This window comes from Protopterus annectens, chromosome 6.part0, assembly GCF_019279795.1.
Source record: "Protopterus annectens isolate FY-2018-M chromosome 6.part0, PAN1.0, whole genome shotgun sequence".
In the NCBI taxonomy this organism is placed as follows: Eukaryota; Metazoa; Chordata; order Ceratodontiformes; family Protopteridae; genus Protopterus; species Protopterus annectens.
The window spans coordinates 219,006,923-219,020,755 of NC_056737.1; the positions used below are offsets into that span (position 1 = coordinate 219,006,923).

The 13,833-nt window shown below is 39.7% G+C and overlaps 1 protein-coding gene across 1 annotated transcript in view; it reads left to right on the forward strand.

Annotated features, from left to right (window-relative positions):
* TTC9 (tetratricopeptide repeat domain 9) overlaps nt 1–13,833 on the forward strand; it is a 664,779-nt gene that overhangs the window by 382,709 nt on the left and 268,237 nt on the right. The window contains exon 2 of the mRNA XM_044073970.1: nt 2,754–2,936. Within this exon, the coding sequence (XP_043929905.1) occupies nt 2,754–2,936 (183 nt within the window). The remainder of the gene's footprint in view (nt 1–2,753; nt 2,937–13,833) is intronic.

A 13,833-nucleotide genomic window follows, 5' to 3' on the forward strand; every position in this document is an offset into this window, starting at 1 on the left:
TAATGATGCCATGGAGGACTGTGTTGACAAGGAGGGTGCCTCCTCCAGATGACTCCAAGCTTGAGGGTGTAATAATGATTATATTACCCTTTGATTAGCTTTTTAGTGTCTGGCAAAGTGTTGTTTCCAGAATGAACAGTTGTGGATCATACCATTTTTATAATTTTTTTTCTTGCCAGATTTTCCATTCAGGCTATGATTGCTCCATATAAGCAGGAATTTCCAGGTCTAACCAAACCAGGTTGGTACAGGTGTTAAAGAGAAACCCTAATTTTCAAGCTTAAACCACCCTTCCTTGTGATCAAGAGTTTAAGGCTCTGTAGAGGCCTAAGAAGTAGGTATATGCATCCCCCCATGCTTGAGGGAATTGAATAATGTGAGTCTGGTGTTATGTTTCCAGTGTGACCAAATGGATGAAGATGTCAAGGCAGTTAAAAAGCTACTGGACAAAAAACAAGAAAGATTATCTTAAGGGTCATTTAGGTACAGCCAGTACACAGAGCCTACTAATGGACCAAATAGCATGTGGCGCCATGGACAAAACATTCCTGCAGGTTGGGTTTGGCACTGCTACACACATGGTCAGCTGAATTCACTTAACCCCCTTTGTTTAGGAAGTCCAAGTGATGATAATGCATATTCCTTTTAAAAGGATCCTGCTGTTTCAACTAGAATTAAATGATACTCTGACCACAGGAGTGCAATGAAAAAGAAAGAGCAGACCTTTTGTGTTGTGAAAATGTGTTCTTAGCCTCCACACTCCACCTTTGCAAACCCACAGAAGAACCATTAGAGACCATGGCTCCCACTAGAAAGTACAATAGTCACATCAGGATAGTGAATAGTCTTCACTTGACTTGAAACAGGATGGTTGTAGGTTGTTGAGGCAAATGGCAAGTACATCAGTGCAGTTAGAGTAGTAGCAGTCCCAAGTCTCAGGCCAGTCATCTCCTTGCAGAGGTGATCTCTCTGAGGCAAAAGCTCACGCTATGCTTTATTGTGGCAAAACTTCATCACAGATCCTTGGATCATGGAGGTAGCTAAAAGCTAGCAGTTTGCTTTCTCATCCATTCACTTTTTATCTTTGACAGAATCCCCTGCATGTTAGAAGATGACTTTAAAGAAGGAAGTCCAGGAACCCTACTCAGTAATAGAAATTCAGCACATCCACAAGGAACAGTGAGCTAAGGGAAATTTACTCACATTTATATTAGTGTCAAAAGTAAGGCAACATCTGGCATATTTTGGGTTTAAGTGAGTGTAATACTTGTACCCCCCAACCTTAACAGTCTACATGGCCATGCTGCAGTCTGTTTTCTCTGTTATGTAAATGGTGGGCTGGATATGCTTTTTGTACCTCCGCTGTGTCTTTATGTGGATAGAAATAAGAAGGTAATATGTTCCTCCACGTCCATGTGTGTAAGTCAGAGCCATTTATCAGTTCAGGACTCAGCCATTCAGCCCGATCGCATGCAGGATGATTGTGTGTCAAAAGGGTCAAGGTCCTTCCTCAGCTGGGTGATTGGCTTCTGGTCTCCAACAGTTAGCACAGTTGAGTCAAGGTCAGAGATTTTGTTGTGCATCTTTGTGTCTCTAGGCATTGCTGGCCATGACATTAAATCACAGACTTTTTCAAAACAGCTACTGATACTCATGCTAGCTGGTTCTCTTTCATCTCTAAGATGACAGAGACTAATTTTAATCCTTCCAGTTTTTTTTCTTTCAGGTAAGAATATGCTCCACCCCACATTTTTTCTTCCTGCTAGCTTGCCGCTTAAGTGAATGTTATCTCCATCGTGGTTGGAATTCTCATAGGTATTTTGTTTCTTTTACAGGTAGACAGGTAAGAATAGGAGAGCTGCACAGGAAAACACCTAAGGAGGACATTGACTGCCTCCAAGCAAGTCCAGCAGCCTGGACAAGTTATGTTTGTCAAACAGTACTAGCTGTGAGAGTTCTAATCCTGTCCTGAACTGTCCAGCAGAAACAGGATGTTTTCACAGACCCAGCATTATGGTGCACACCAAAAGCCTCTGTTTTCTCTTTCTTTAACCTAATATGTCAAGTTTATTAAACTTTCACTGCACATATGGGTTGGCATAATGGTTAAGGTATTTACATCATAGACACTAGGTACAGAATTTGGGTACAGGATTTGATTCTGACTTCAGGTTATTGCTTAGGCTTAAAATAGCCCTTCAGAGCAGTTAGCCTAATATTCAGCTATGAACCTATAAAACCCAAATAAAATCATGTTCCATGGTGATTTTTATGAGAAGATTAATCTTCTAAGTTGTTATAGTTTTGACATTGCTAATTTAGTTATATAAACATTGTCTGTAATGATAAATTGTGCTGTTTTTGGTTGATGTGATTTCTTTGTACACCATCAAGCTGAACCTGAAAATGATGTACCAGAGAAATAACCCAGTTAAAAAAGGGTAATAAAATAAAAAGAAAAAGGTTTGCTTTCAGGGAAATGACAGATAACTAGTCTAAGAAGCAGAATCTCCAGGACATAATCAGGTTGAACCCAGAGTTAATACTGCAACCCCAAACAGAACACTCCAGTATTACCCTGGTCTTTCAGTTACTCTTACTTACTATACTTCTCAATATCTGTGGAACTGCAGACAGCGGTGAGGTAGGCAGAAACTGTATCCACAAATGCTTCTCATCAAATGCTTTTTGGGGCAGGAACCTCCATCTTGGTTGCTGTGTTGGTGACAGTTTTTTTTATTTATGTTTTGCAGCTTGCTTGCTTCAGGCAGAACTAGTAAATTATGAGCGTGTGAAGGACTACTGCCTGAAAGTCTTGAAGAAAGATGGAGAGAACTTCAAAGCCCTCTATCGCTCTGGAGTCGCCTACTACCACTTGGGAGATTACGATAAAGCATTATACTACTTGAAGGAGGCAAAATTCCGGCAGTCCACAGGTATTTAAAAAACTGCATGTACCTGTTTTCTTTCTGTCTTTGTCATATTTCTCCATGTGGAAATTCACTAAAAAGAGGTTTAAAAGAAAAAAATGTATTGCAAATAAAGAATGCAGGTTACCTCCAAAACTGATACATGAATTAAGCTCCATTATTGATATTCATTGCAAATCTGGAACCCTAACTTTAATTTTCTAGGTTAGATTCTGACACCTGTTTTACAGTTGGGCTGGGAGTGCACAAGTTATCTGCAGACATTCTAACACCATCTGCTCATAACTGTTGTGGGCTTGAAATAAGCACATCTATTATTGAATTGCAGAACTGTGAACTGGTGATAACCATTTGGTTGCAGCTCTGCTACAGTGGCACCTTAAATGCTGGATTCCATTAGGCACCTAGAATGGATATGTTCAGTGGCTAGTCCTAGTGAAGCAGGAAAGCTAGTGTCACTTCAAGAAATAACCAATACCTGCAAATGCATTGTTTTCCTCACTTTAGCCTTCCTTAAGCTTCATTATGTTAAAGAAAATGAAAATATATATCCAGAATGTGGCAGAGCAGGTTAATGCAGATACCATAGGATGTGGCTGAAATCTGTTTGATGACGAGCTGAGTTATATGCCAAAGTAGGAGACATTCATCTTATCTAAGATGAACAGCAGACTTGTAGGTGACTTTGTGATGAAGATATTGAGAAATAGTGCAAATAAAGTAGTACAAAGTGATAACTGTGCACTTTTTGTGTGCAACTCAGTGTAGAGTATAGATTACTTATTTATTATCTTTGTTAAGTGGATTGGATCAGCTTGGCAAGGTTGCTTTATACTAGAGACCCAAGTTAAAAAAAAAAAAAAGCAAAGCTCTTGTCAGTTTCAGGATGGAGAACCAATAAAGCAACCATTCGATCATACAGGCCAGATTACAGAAATGTAATTCATCAGAACATATTGCAGTTTAAATATACATATAAATATATATATATATATATATATATATATATATATATATATATATATATATAGTACTTTTTCCGTTAAACCCCTACCATGGGTCTTGGGACCCTGACTGGCGTGTCTTGCCCTGAACGTTACAAAAACAATAATTTACTTTTTTTTTTCTAATAAATGGCTCCTTGCTTTCTTAAGTCTTGTCATTGCATTTGCCTAAGTGTACAGAGTTACATCAAATCTAATGTATATCGCAATGCATTAAAGAAAGTAAAATACTCATGTGTTATGCTCGGAAATAGTTTTCACTGATTAAAATACTAGCAAGTAAAATATTTCAAAAGTCTTCAGTCAAAACAGGTAATATCTGAGTTGTCTAAGGACACAGAAAAGTATTAGCGGAGTCATGAGCTTTGCCTAAGGGACCCAATTCGGTACTTTTCGCTGTTGGTTTCTGCCTTGCTGGCCACGCGACTGTGAAATATTTCTTTATGCACAGCGTTAATGACAAGGTAGTGTGCATGTAAACATGGGTGACTAAGGGGACCCACATAATGTCGTTAATTTGTGTAGTAAAGTTTGTTGAGAGGCAGAATGTGATTTTCTAATATCAAGCTTAGAACTTAGTCAAAAGCAACGGCTGTGTATGAGTGCAGCTAGAAACCTCGGTTCATCTGTGCCTGAATAAATAACATTCGTCTCCATTTGACAGCCAGTCCCCTACTGCTTGATTTGTCAGCCTTATCAACAGAAAAGGAGGAATCTAGTTTCTATAGTCCATTTCATACCTTTTTACCATTATTTGTCATGGAGCTCAGTAAATTCTAGTCACTAAAAGTAAAGTGCACGCCAGTCCGGGTCCCAAGACGCGTGGTAGGAGTTTAACGGAAAAGTACCATATATATATATATATATATATATATATATATATATATATATAGTTATAGTTATATAGTTATATGTTATATATACTTATATGTTTAACTTCCTGCTGAGGAACATACATGAAAGCAGGAAATCAGGTTAGGAGAGAAAGACAGAAGGGATAGAAGAGAGCCAGACAGGGTAGTAACATCCACTTGAGGTAATGAAAGCATTAGAGGCACCAAGGGATAATGGATTTAAGATTATTTTTTGAGGGACAAACATGCAAACCTCAGCTATACCAAATTCCACATTCACACACCCATAACTTGCATATAGTCCAACTCCATGATCATGCAGCAGCGGGGAAACAGCAAATTCAGTTTTACTGAATCAGCGTTGTCAGCAAAGCCGCAGTATATTTGCAGTTTGAAGACCTGGCGCTCAGAACTGTCATATTCCCAGAGTGACAAGGTGGAGCACACTAACAGAATCCCACCAAAACTCTTCAAGAAAACTTTTGAGCTACTAGCTGAAGCTCTAGTAGATCACCTTGGTAGGTCTCTAAGGATGGGGGTGACTAGAAGCAAGCGTTGTGATGTTCGTCTACAGAGATGGAGCAAGGAGTAGCTGAGGCAACTGTTAGCCAGGGATCCTCACTTTAGTGGTGGGACAAACAATGAAAATGATCTTTAAATCAAGGTTCCTGAAGCAGAATGGGCTACTTAAATTCTAGCAAGAATTCACAGCAAGAGAATGTTGGTGTAACTAGATTGATTCAGCTCTATGAGGAGTTTACAAAGAGAAGCCGAGGAACATGATCAGTGTTCTCTTCACAAAAGACTTTAACCTGGTCACCTTCTGCAGGTTTGTTTTTGTGAAAATGTGTGTGTGGGAGGGGTGCAGGTAGGTGGTGGAGTTATTAGAAAGCAAGGAGCAAATAGTGGCAATGAAGAGGAGCTCTCACAACTGATGAGATGACAAATACTCTCTCACAAGGGTCAGTCTGTAACCCACTCACAGTGAAATGTCCATTGCTGATCACTTAGAAAGCATAGAAAGATGGTTTAAATTGACTCAACAAACTCCAGCTTTCCACCAACTACTTTCCCAGCTGTGGTCTTATTACTGAATTGACTGCTTGGCAGTTAAGGAACAACAAGTATTCTGAATGAGTTTTTCCAGAGGAATATTCCCTTCTGTATCCCCCCATGGGGAGCTGTTCCCCACACTCCAAATATTTTATCACTGAGGTCACATGAGCTTGTAGAAAAGATCAATACAGTTATTTCCTTGTCCATATGTTGTTCCAGCATTAGTACACATAGAAATCAAAAATATGGGGGTAGAACTTCCTACATTTGGGATTGCAGGGGTGAATCTCTACTGGAAAAAAAGTTTGCTTTGTATGACATCATTTCTGATTCATTCTGGTGGTCCAGTGAGTGGTAGAACAACAACATTTGGATATTTTCTCATGGTAAGTTTGGGAGTAAGTAAAAGCAGACCCTGGAAAATGGGCCTGAATTTTTCCAGCTGTCACTAATGTTGAGAAAAGTATCTAACTAAGGTGCTAACCTGATGAGGACCTGAAGAAGCTAAAACTGTAGCCTAAGCTATAGCAGATCCATTTAATCTCTTCCAAGTGTATGATGATGCCTCCGGGGAATGATAACCAAGGGATGACACATACTAGAGAAGAAAGAGTTGGTTTCATAAACATGAAACAAAAGAAGGTTTTTTGGAATTTCGCAGAATGTATGAACACTGGACTTACTGTAAGACTGTGATAGCAACATCATAGTGAATGTCAGGGTGCATACACAGTGGTATTCGTGGTTGGAAAATTGGTAGCACCTCTTAACTAAGCCATGCTAAGACCACAATTGGAATGCTGCATACAGTTTTGGAGGACTGTGAGGTATACTGGTAGGGTAAAGAGAATGGCAACCAGGCTGGTATGAAGGACGGAGGGAATACTAAACAAAGAGAGGATTAGAGAGCTTGACTAGAAAGAGACAGTTAGGAGAACATATATTATTGATATATATACAAGATACTTAGCGTTTTCCATTGATACGCTTGAGCAGGAAAGGAAGGAATCATGTTTGGAAGTTGACATATGGATTGCTGATATGCTGCTGGCCAAAACCAACTCAGCCCTGCCCCCAAATGGTAAAGTAACAATGTACCACAAAGGTAATGCAGACAAACCGGCTGAAATTGTTTACTGTGTGCCGTGACCCTTAGCAGTATGGACGCAATGTCCACATGATGACACAGAGAAATGGAAACATAGCAACAGTGTCCACAGCATGCTACATGACAACATACAACAAAGCACATAAAGGATGTACACACTCCATGAAAAGGGGACCATCCGGCGTGTAAAGGATAGTATGCTGCAGTGGGGTTGTGCAGATGGTTATGTTAACTGGTGGTTGTTTTCAGTGCCTTGGATTTTTGCCTGTTACTAATGAGTGACGCTACAGCTGGCCTCTTTTTCTGGTAGCATTGTGGGTAACCTGCTTATACGGAAGGACAAAGAAGGTAGGAGATGACATAATTTTGCACTCTGTTCCCACATCTATCCATCCCCTTACCCAATCATCCAATGCACAGACTGCTGTCAGAGTCTAATTTGTCTGGAACATAGTCAAGACGAAAACCATACAGAACTAGTGATGATCCTTAATTCTTTACATTTATTTATTTACTTGTCTTTTGTTAACCGGGTTAGTCCAACTGGGCCAGTGGCCCATTTTCAGTGGAGACCTAAGGAGAAAAGCTCGACACAGAAAGATAGCAATAACAAAGTTACATTCAAGTAATAAGAATATGAGTACATTCATGCCATAATGAAAACATTAAAAATGCATACATAGTAAGATGAATACATAGCTACATATATTCATGCAGTAAAGTAAATTAATAAATGATAAAATTTAGCATAGGGAACAGTAAGAAAAAAGGAGGATTTGCAATAGGACAACATAAGGAAGAGAAAGATAAGCCCCCAAAACATGTAAGTAAATCAAGGTGAGAGAGTGAAAAGAGGTATAAAGCAAAGAGGATAAAAATAAAGGAGGGGAGGAAATGTACAGGAGTCAACAGAGTGAAGGAAACGGTCTTAAGAAGAGAAAGGGGGGGGAGTATAGATGGTAAGGACTAGAAGGAGATGGGGTTTAAGTATTGAGTCACTCAGTGGTGTAGCTAAGGTATACAGTATTAGTTTTATAAGGATGCATTACAGTAAAGTGAGAGAAATAATCTGAAGGCAGTTTGTAAATAAAGCCTTCATTTGCTAGTACAAACAAAAAAGGTAAGGTTGAAGAAGGAGGATGCAGGGAAAATCATATGATGCACTCATCACAGTAAACACATCTGCAAAAGTTTCTTTCTTTAGCATATCAGAAATGCTGCGGTAATGATGTTTGACTAATTTTTTATCATCATTCTGTGTGTGGGCTTTTTGTGGCATGTTACTTGTTACAAAAGCAGTGTTTTGCCTTGCCTGTTTCATGAAGCACATTCATTCATTACTATGCTGTAGCTTAAGAGGTCAGTAAGTTTCTGATTTATTTTAATCTTTTCATGTATAGTCCCTTTCCAATATGCTTTTTTTTGCCAGACAGTTGCTGAGAAGGTTAGTGGACATTTTTTCTCTAGTAGGTAAAGAAAGCAAGCCAGCTAAAGCCCTGTCAAGTAGCCGCTAACAAGGAGATCAGTCACATAAAAGGACATTCTATTGCTAAGCTCATTAGTGCTAACAGGGAAAGAGGGTAGGCCGTTTCTCACCATGCTTTTGGAGCTTGGAAACACCACCTTTCATTTGTCGCTGATCAAGGAACAGAGAGGAACAAAAATGTGCCATTTGTGGTATGTGTTCCAATTTAGTAGCACTCCTTACTCCATCGAGTGCTGTTACTTTCCAAGTAGCACTGTTCAGAGCTGTTCAAGTATCCCTAGACTAGAGACATTTTAATATTCCCCTTTATGCAGAAAGAGTTGGCAGGGCTGTCTGTGAAACAGGACTGATCAAAAAGCACTAACAAGCTGTGGACCAAGTCTGACCAGCAAGTGTTAGTGCATTCGAGCACTGGCAAGGAGCACCAGGACTATATTTACTACCATTCTCCTTGGAAGTATGTTGTGTAGGTTAACTTGTAAGAACCAGTCACTGAATTTTCAGCACCAGGAGGCAGCCTGCTAGTCGCCCCCAAAGGGAGTCTGCAAGGCTGGCTACTTTGGGCTACTGTTTGTGAAATTGACTGAAGCAACATATGTTGACAAGAGACCAAATACAGAGGATAACATTTCTGGTAAGCACTGAGCAATTAATAAATGCATTGCAGTGTGCTTAGCCTGGGTTAGGTTAGCACAGATAGAGAACACTAGGGGCTTGAGTGACATAGAATGTGTGGCAAATGTTAGATGAGAGAATGGGAGTAGAGATGGTGTAAGTGTGGGTTTGTGGTGAGAGTGAGTGATCTTTGTGGTTGGGGTGCAGCTTGTAAGGGAATAGAGACCTCAGAAGGTGATACTTTCAGGAGAATACAGACGTTGGACAGTGTGGTTACAGGGATGCAGACAGTTGTAGATGCAGAGAGTTGTAGAACTGATGAGAGATTAAGTTAGCCAAGATGGAGATATTTGAAGTAGACTGGTGAGTTTCCACAAGGGGACATGGGTAGATAGAGAGTAGAACCCCATCTGCAGAAGTGGTTAGGGTAGTAATGATAAAGGAGAGATGACAGTGTAAGAGCAGAGACTATACAGCAGAGGAGTGCTGTTAAAGTATAGAGGAAAGGGATAGATAGCAGCAAATTGGAGAAAGGTAGGAACAACAATGTGGTAGAGCAAGTGGTAGTTGAAATGATGAAATGGAGATGAGCATCAGGACCAGGTAACGACAAGTTGGGAATGTTTTAGGAGGAAGTGTGGATAACAGCAGAGAAGCCAGGTGGGAAGAACTTAGGTGGCAAAAAGAAGTGGCAGAATGGGAATGGACAGTAGGCAGTAGAGAAAGTTAGGGAGTGCAGGAAATGGGTTGGTTAGCAATCCTCCCTCATTCCCAGTGTAGGCACTGTTCAGTGCAGAGCCTTCCTCACTCAGAGTAAAAGGGTGATACGTTTTGGATTTATTTTCCAAGTAACAGCAACAGAATACCTGAGGTTACTAGAGCACATAGCAGCATGCATTCTGATGCTACGTTAGTGCACCTCCGTGTGAGAAAATGACAGTACTGCTTGAAAACAAGTGATATAAACATCTTCATTTTTATCACTTGGAAGCCACTGTACCCCTGATGCCTTGTATAAAGGTGGAAATCTCATGGTCATTGTAAGTCAGGTCACTAAAGAGTACTGATAATATCATGATGATGATAGCTCTCATCCTGGCCCTCAGTCTATCTCCCAGCCATGGGTGTGTAGTCCTACGAGTACAGACAGGCAACACTACAGTAATATGGTACATGAACAAGCAAGGGTGGACAAATTCATACTCACCATACAAGTTAACAATTCAACCATTAGACACTGTAGTAAAGAAGAGAATATCTCTGAAGGACACCCAACCCTTCAGACCATAATATTATAGCAGTCAAGCTGTGCAGGACATATGCAGACCACCATGAGTGGATGCTACACAGCAGGTGGAGTGTGCCAGAGACAACTAGTGAGCTGCATCCAGAGTGTGCTGCAAGGACTGATATCCCAGCAGTTTATTACCCTCCCCTAATCTCACTGCCGCTGTGAATACTATGATGAACTTAGTGCAGGTATGTTAGGGATTTACCGTAAATGCAACTGTTCAAGTAGTATCACCATTGCAGTCCAATCTCCTTCCCATCACCCCCTCCCCCTTAGTGCAGTTATGTTATGGATTTACCGTAAATGCAGGTGTTCAAGTATTATAACCGTTGCAGTCCAGTCTCCTTCCCATCACCCCCTCCTTTTTAGTGCAGTATGTTAGGAATTTACCATAAATGCAGATGTTCTAGTAGTATCACAGTTGCAGTCTAGTCTCCTTCCCATCACCCCCCCCTCCTCCTTAGTGCAGTTATGTTAGGGATTTACCGTAAATGCAGGTGTTCAAGTATTATAACCGTTGCAGTCCAGTCTCCTTCCCATCACCCCCTCCTCCTTAGTGCAATATGTTAGGGATTTACCGAAATGCAGATGTTCAAGTAGTATCACCGTTGCAGTCCAGTCTCCTTCCCATCAACCCCTCCCCCTTAGTGCAGTATGTTATTGATTTAGTGTAAATGCAGATATTCAAGTAGTACCAGCATTGCAGTCCAATCTCCTTCCCATCACCCCCTTTGCAAGCTTGATAGTGCCCAGTAGGTTTTCCAGGTTATGAAGTAAATAAAAGTATGAAAATGACTACACAAAAAGGTACTGCAACATATTGCTAAATGAACTACGGGTTAAAGGTATAGGTCTGAGTCCCTTATCTCTTGTGTACTGTGTACATGAGAAAATCCATGAACAATCTAAAAGTTATGAGCTTACACCTAAGAAGTGTCAAACATTCATAATGGCTATTATTTGGTTAACAGGAAAGATCATGTCTCAGACACAGAAATAATGCAATCCAATCTGATAAGTAAATTATCTTGTGGCTTGGATGATTAGTAATTTCAAGTAAGAATACTGAAACAGAATATTCCTACTGAAAATTTTGAAGTAGAAATGCACAATTTGTTTGGTATAACTTTACAGTAGAAAATTTCAGTATGTTAACAATAAATCTGATTTTCTGAAAAAGAAATCGTGTAATGCCCTTTGATCCATTTACTTGCTGAAGTGTAAACCTGTAATCATGAGTCTATCTTTAGCACCATTTTGCTGTGTTTTTCTCTTTCTTTTTCTTTCTTTCTATTTTAATAGCCTGTCAAATCTATACTGCAGTAACCAACCAGAAACCTGCAGAGAGGTAATTCCTGAGCTTAAAGTAATGAATCTAACAAGTGTAAAGTTTGGTTTGTGCTTGAGTTGATTGTCACTTCATTAAACAAAAATTTCTTCAAAAGTATACATGTGGTTGCAGGAACACTGCCATGCAGAAACAAAGATGTCAAAACAAAATTCTTCTTTAAAAGGAGATGTCGGATTGCAGGAACATCAGTAAGCAGAAACAAGGGTGTCATTTGAGTTGTCATTACATGGTTGATGCTGCAAAGCTGATTCTCACTCACATTTTATATTTCAAGGAGAGCATTTCTAAGAAATTCAAGGCACTGTGGCCCACTCTTTTACAGATTTCTGCCTGTACTAGAAAGAACAATTAGTCATGTTCATTGGTGCCACTAATAGGTTTTCTAGGCAGGCAGTTCATGGGTGCCGAGATGTAAATGATATATTGATCGTGTTGAATGGGCTCATGGAACAGAAGGTTTTTGTATGTTGGGATGTGAATAAGACAGAGTGATGACTGACAGCTTCAAAAAAATCCTTTAAAGTGAAGATTGCAGAAAAATACAGAGAATTTTGCAGCCATCACCAGAATGGGGGTGAGTTTCTACAGCACAGTGCTAGGAAATAACATGGAGTATCGGCCCATGTACCGATTTCTGTTCTCTTATCTAATGCAGTTTATCCTTCCTTGGCAAATCCTACAGCTTTGCATGAAATTTTTGAGAATCAGGAACTGATGCATAACGTGATGAAATGTATTTCTGGTTCTTGGAAATAAGCCCCAGCAAACAGAAGAATTTTATAAGCAAATTAAAGCTGACAGTAAAAGACCTCACCGCGTGCATGTACCGAAATTAAAGTATGCAACAATGAAAACCAGAATTGAAATGTGAGTGGCCTGACGGTTTTAAACATACAGTAACACATCAGCTAATTGTACAAAGAAAACAAAAAAAACAGACTACCATTCACACTTTTTGTCTCTGCTGTGGGAATTCGGTACCTAGTCAGTGATGTTGAGGAAATTAATGTAGGAATCTAGGAGAGAAATCTGTAGTCCACAAAGTTCATGTGCACCTCACTACTTTTCAGGCACTAGTTATAAATCTTATTCCTTAATTTTTCATTCTTTTAACCATTTTATCACTACCCATTTTGCCCAATTTATGGTTGCAGTGGAACTGGCCTGTTACAGCACATACATATATATGTATGTATATGGGTCTACTTCAAAACATTGAGTTGTCATAACATTGAAATTCAAAACATTGAGACTATAACATCAAAAACTCAAAACATTGAAAACCCAAAATAATGAAAACTCAGAACACTGAAAATGTGCATTATAACATAGAAAACTACAACTCACATGTAAATAACAGGTCTATATTATATCCTCGAATGCTTAAAAAAGCGAACGCTGATTGATCGAACTTATTTTCGTGAAACTGCAAAATATCGAAGCAGCAGAAACTCAAATTTTTTCCTAGGGGAAGAATTCGGTTGTCCGTTTCTGTTGCTTCGGTATTTTCAGTGTTATGGTGGAAAGTTACTGGTCGGATTCAGGTAAGTGTGTGATTGTGTGGATGTGAGTGTTAGGGTGATTTAGGTGAGTTAGGGTTAGGGCTCGGGTTAGGTGTGTGTGCGATTGAGTGGACATGAGCGTTAGGGCTGATTTAAGTGAGTTAGGGTTAGGGAGTGGGTGAGGTGAGTGTGCGATAGTGACGGACCTTAGGGTTAGGGTTTGGGTTAAGGTAAGTGGGTAGTTAGTGGTGTGTGCATAGTTTAGTGTAGGATTAGGTATCAGATTTTAGGTGTATGTGTGTGGATTTTGGTTTGTTTGGTGTGCTTGTGTTGTGTGTATGTGTTTTGGATCAGTGATTTTTTCCCTGGGGAAAAAAAATCACTGATCTGACAGTTCGAGATTGTAAGCTTTTGCTTAAAGTAGGTCGATCAATCAGCGTTCGCTTTTTTAAGCATTCGAGGATATAATATAGACCCTAAATAACATCCCCTCCACCTATAGCTCCACCAAAGTAAGAAACACACTTTTTACTACATGTTTGCAGTATGTAACATGATCATCATACAGAATGTTACATGCTGCAGCATGTAACATGATCACCATATAGAATGTTAGCATATGAATGTGTTGCTTTT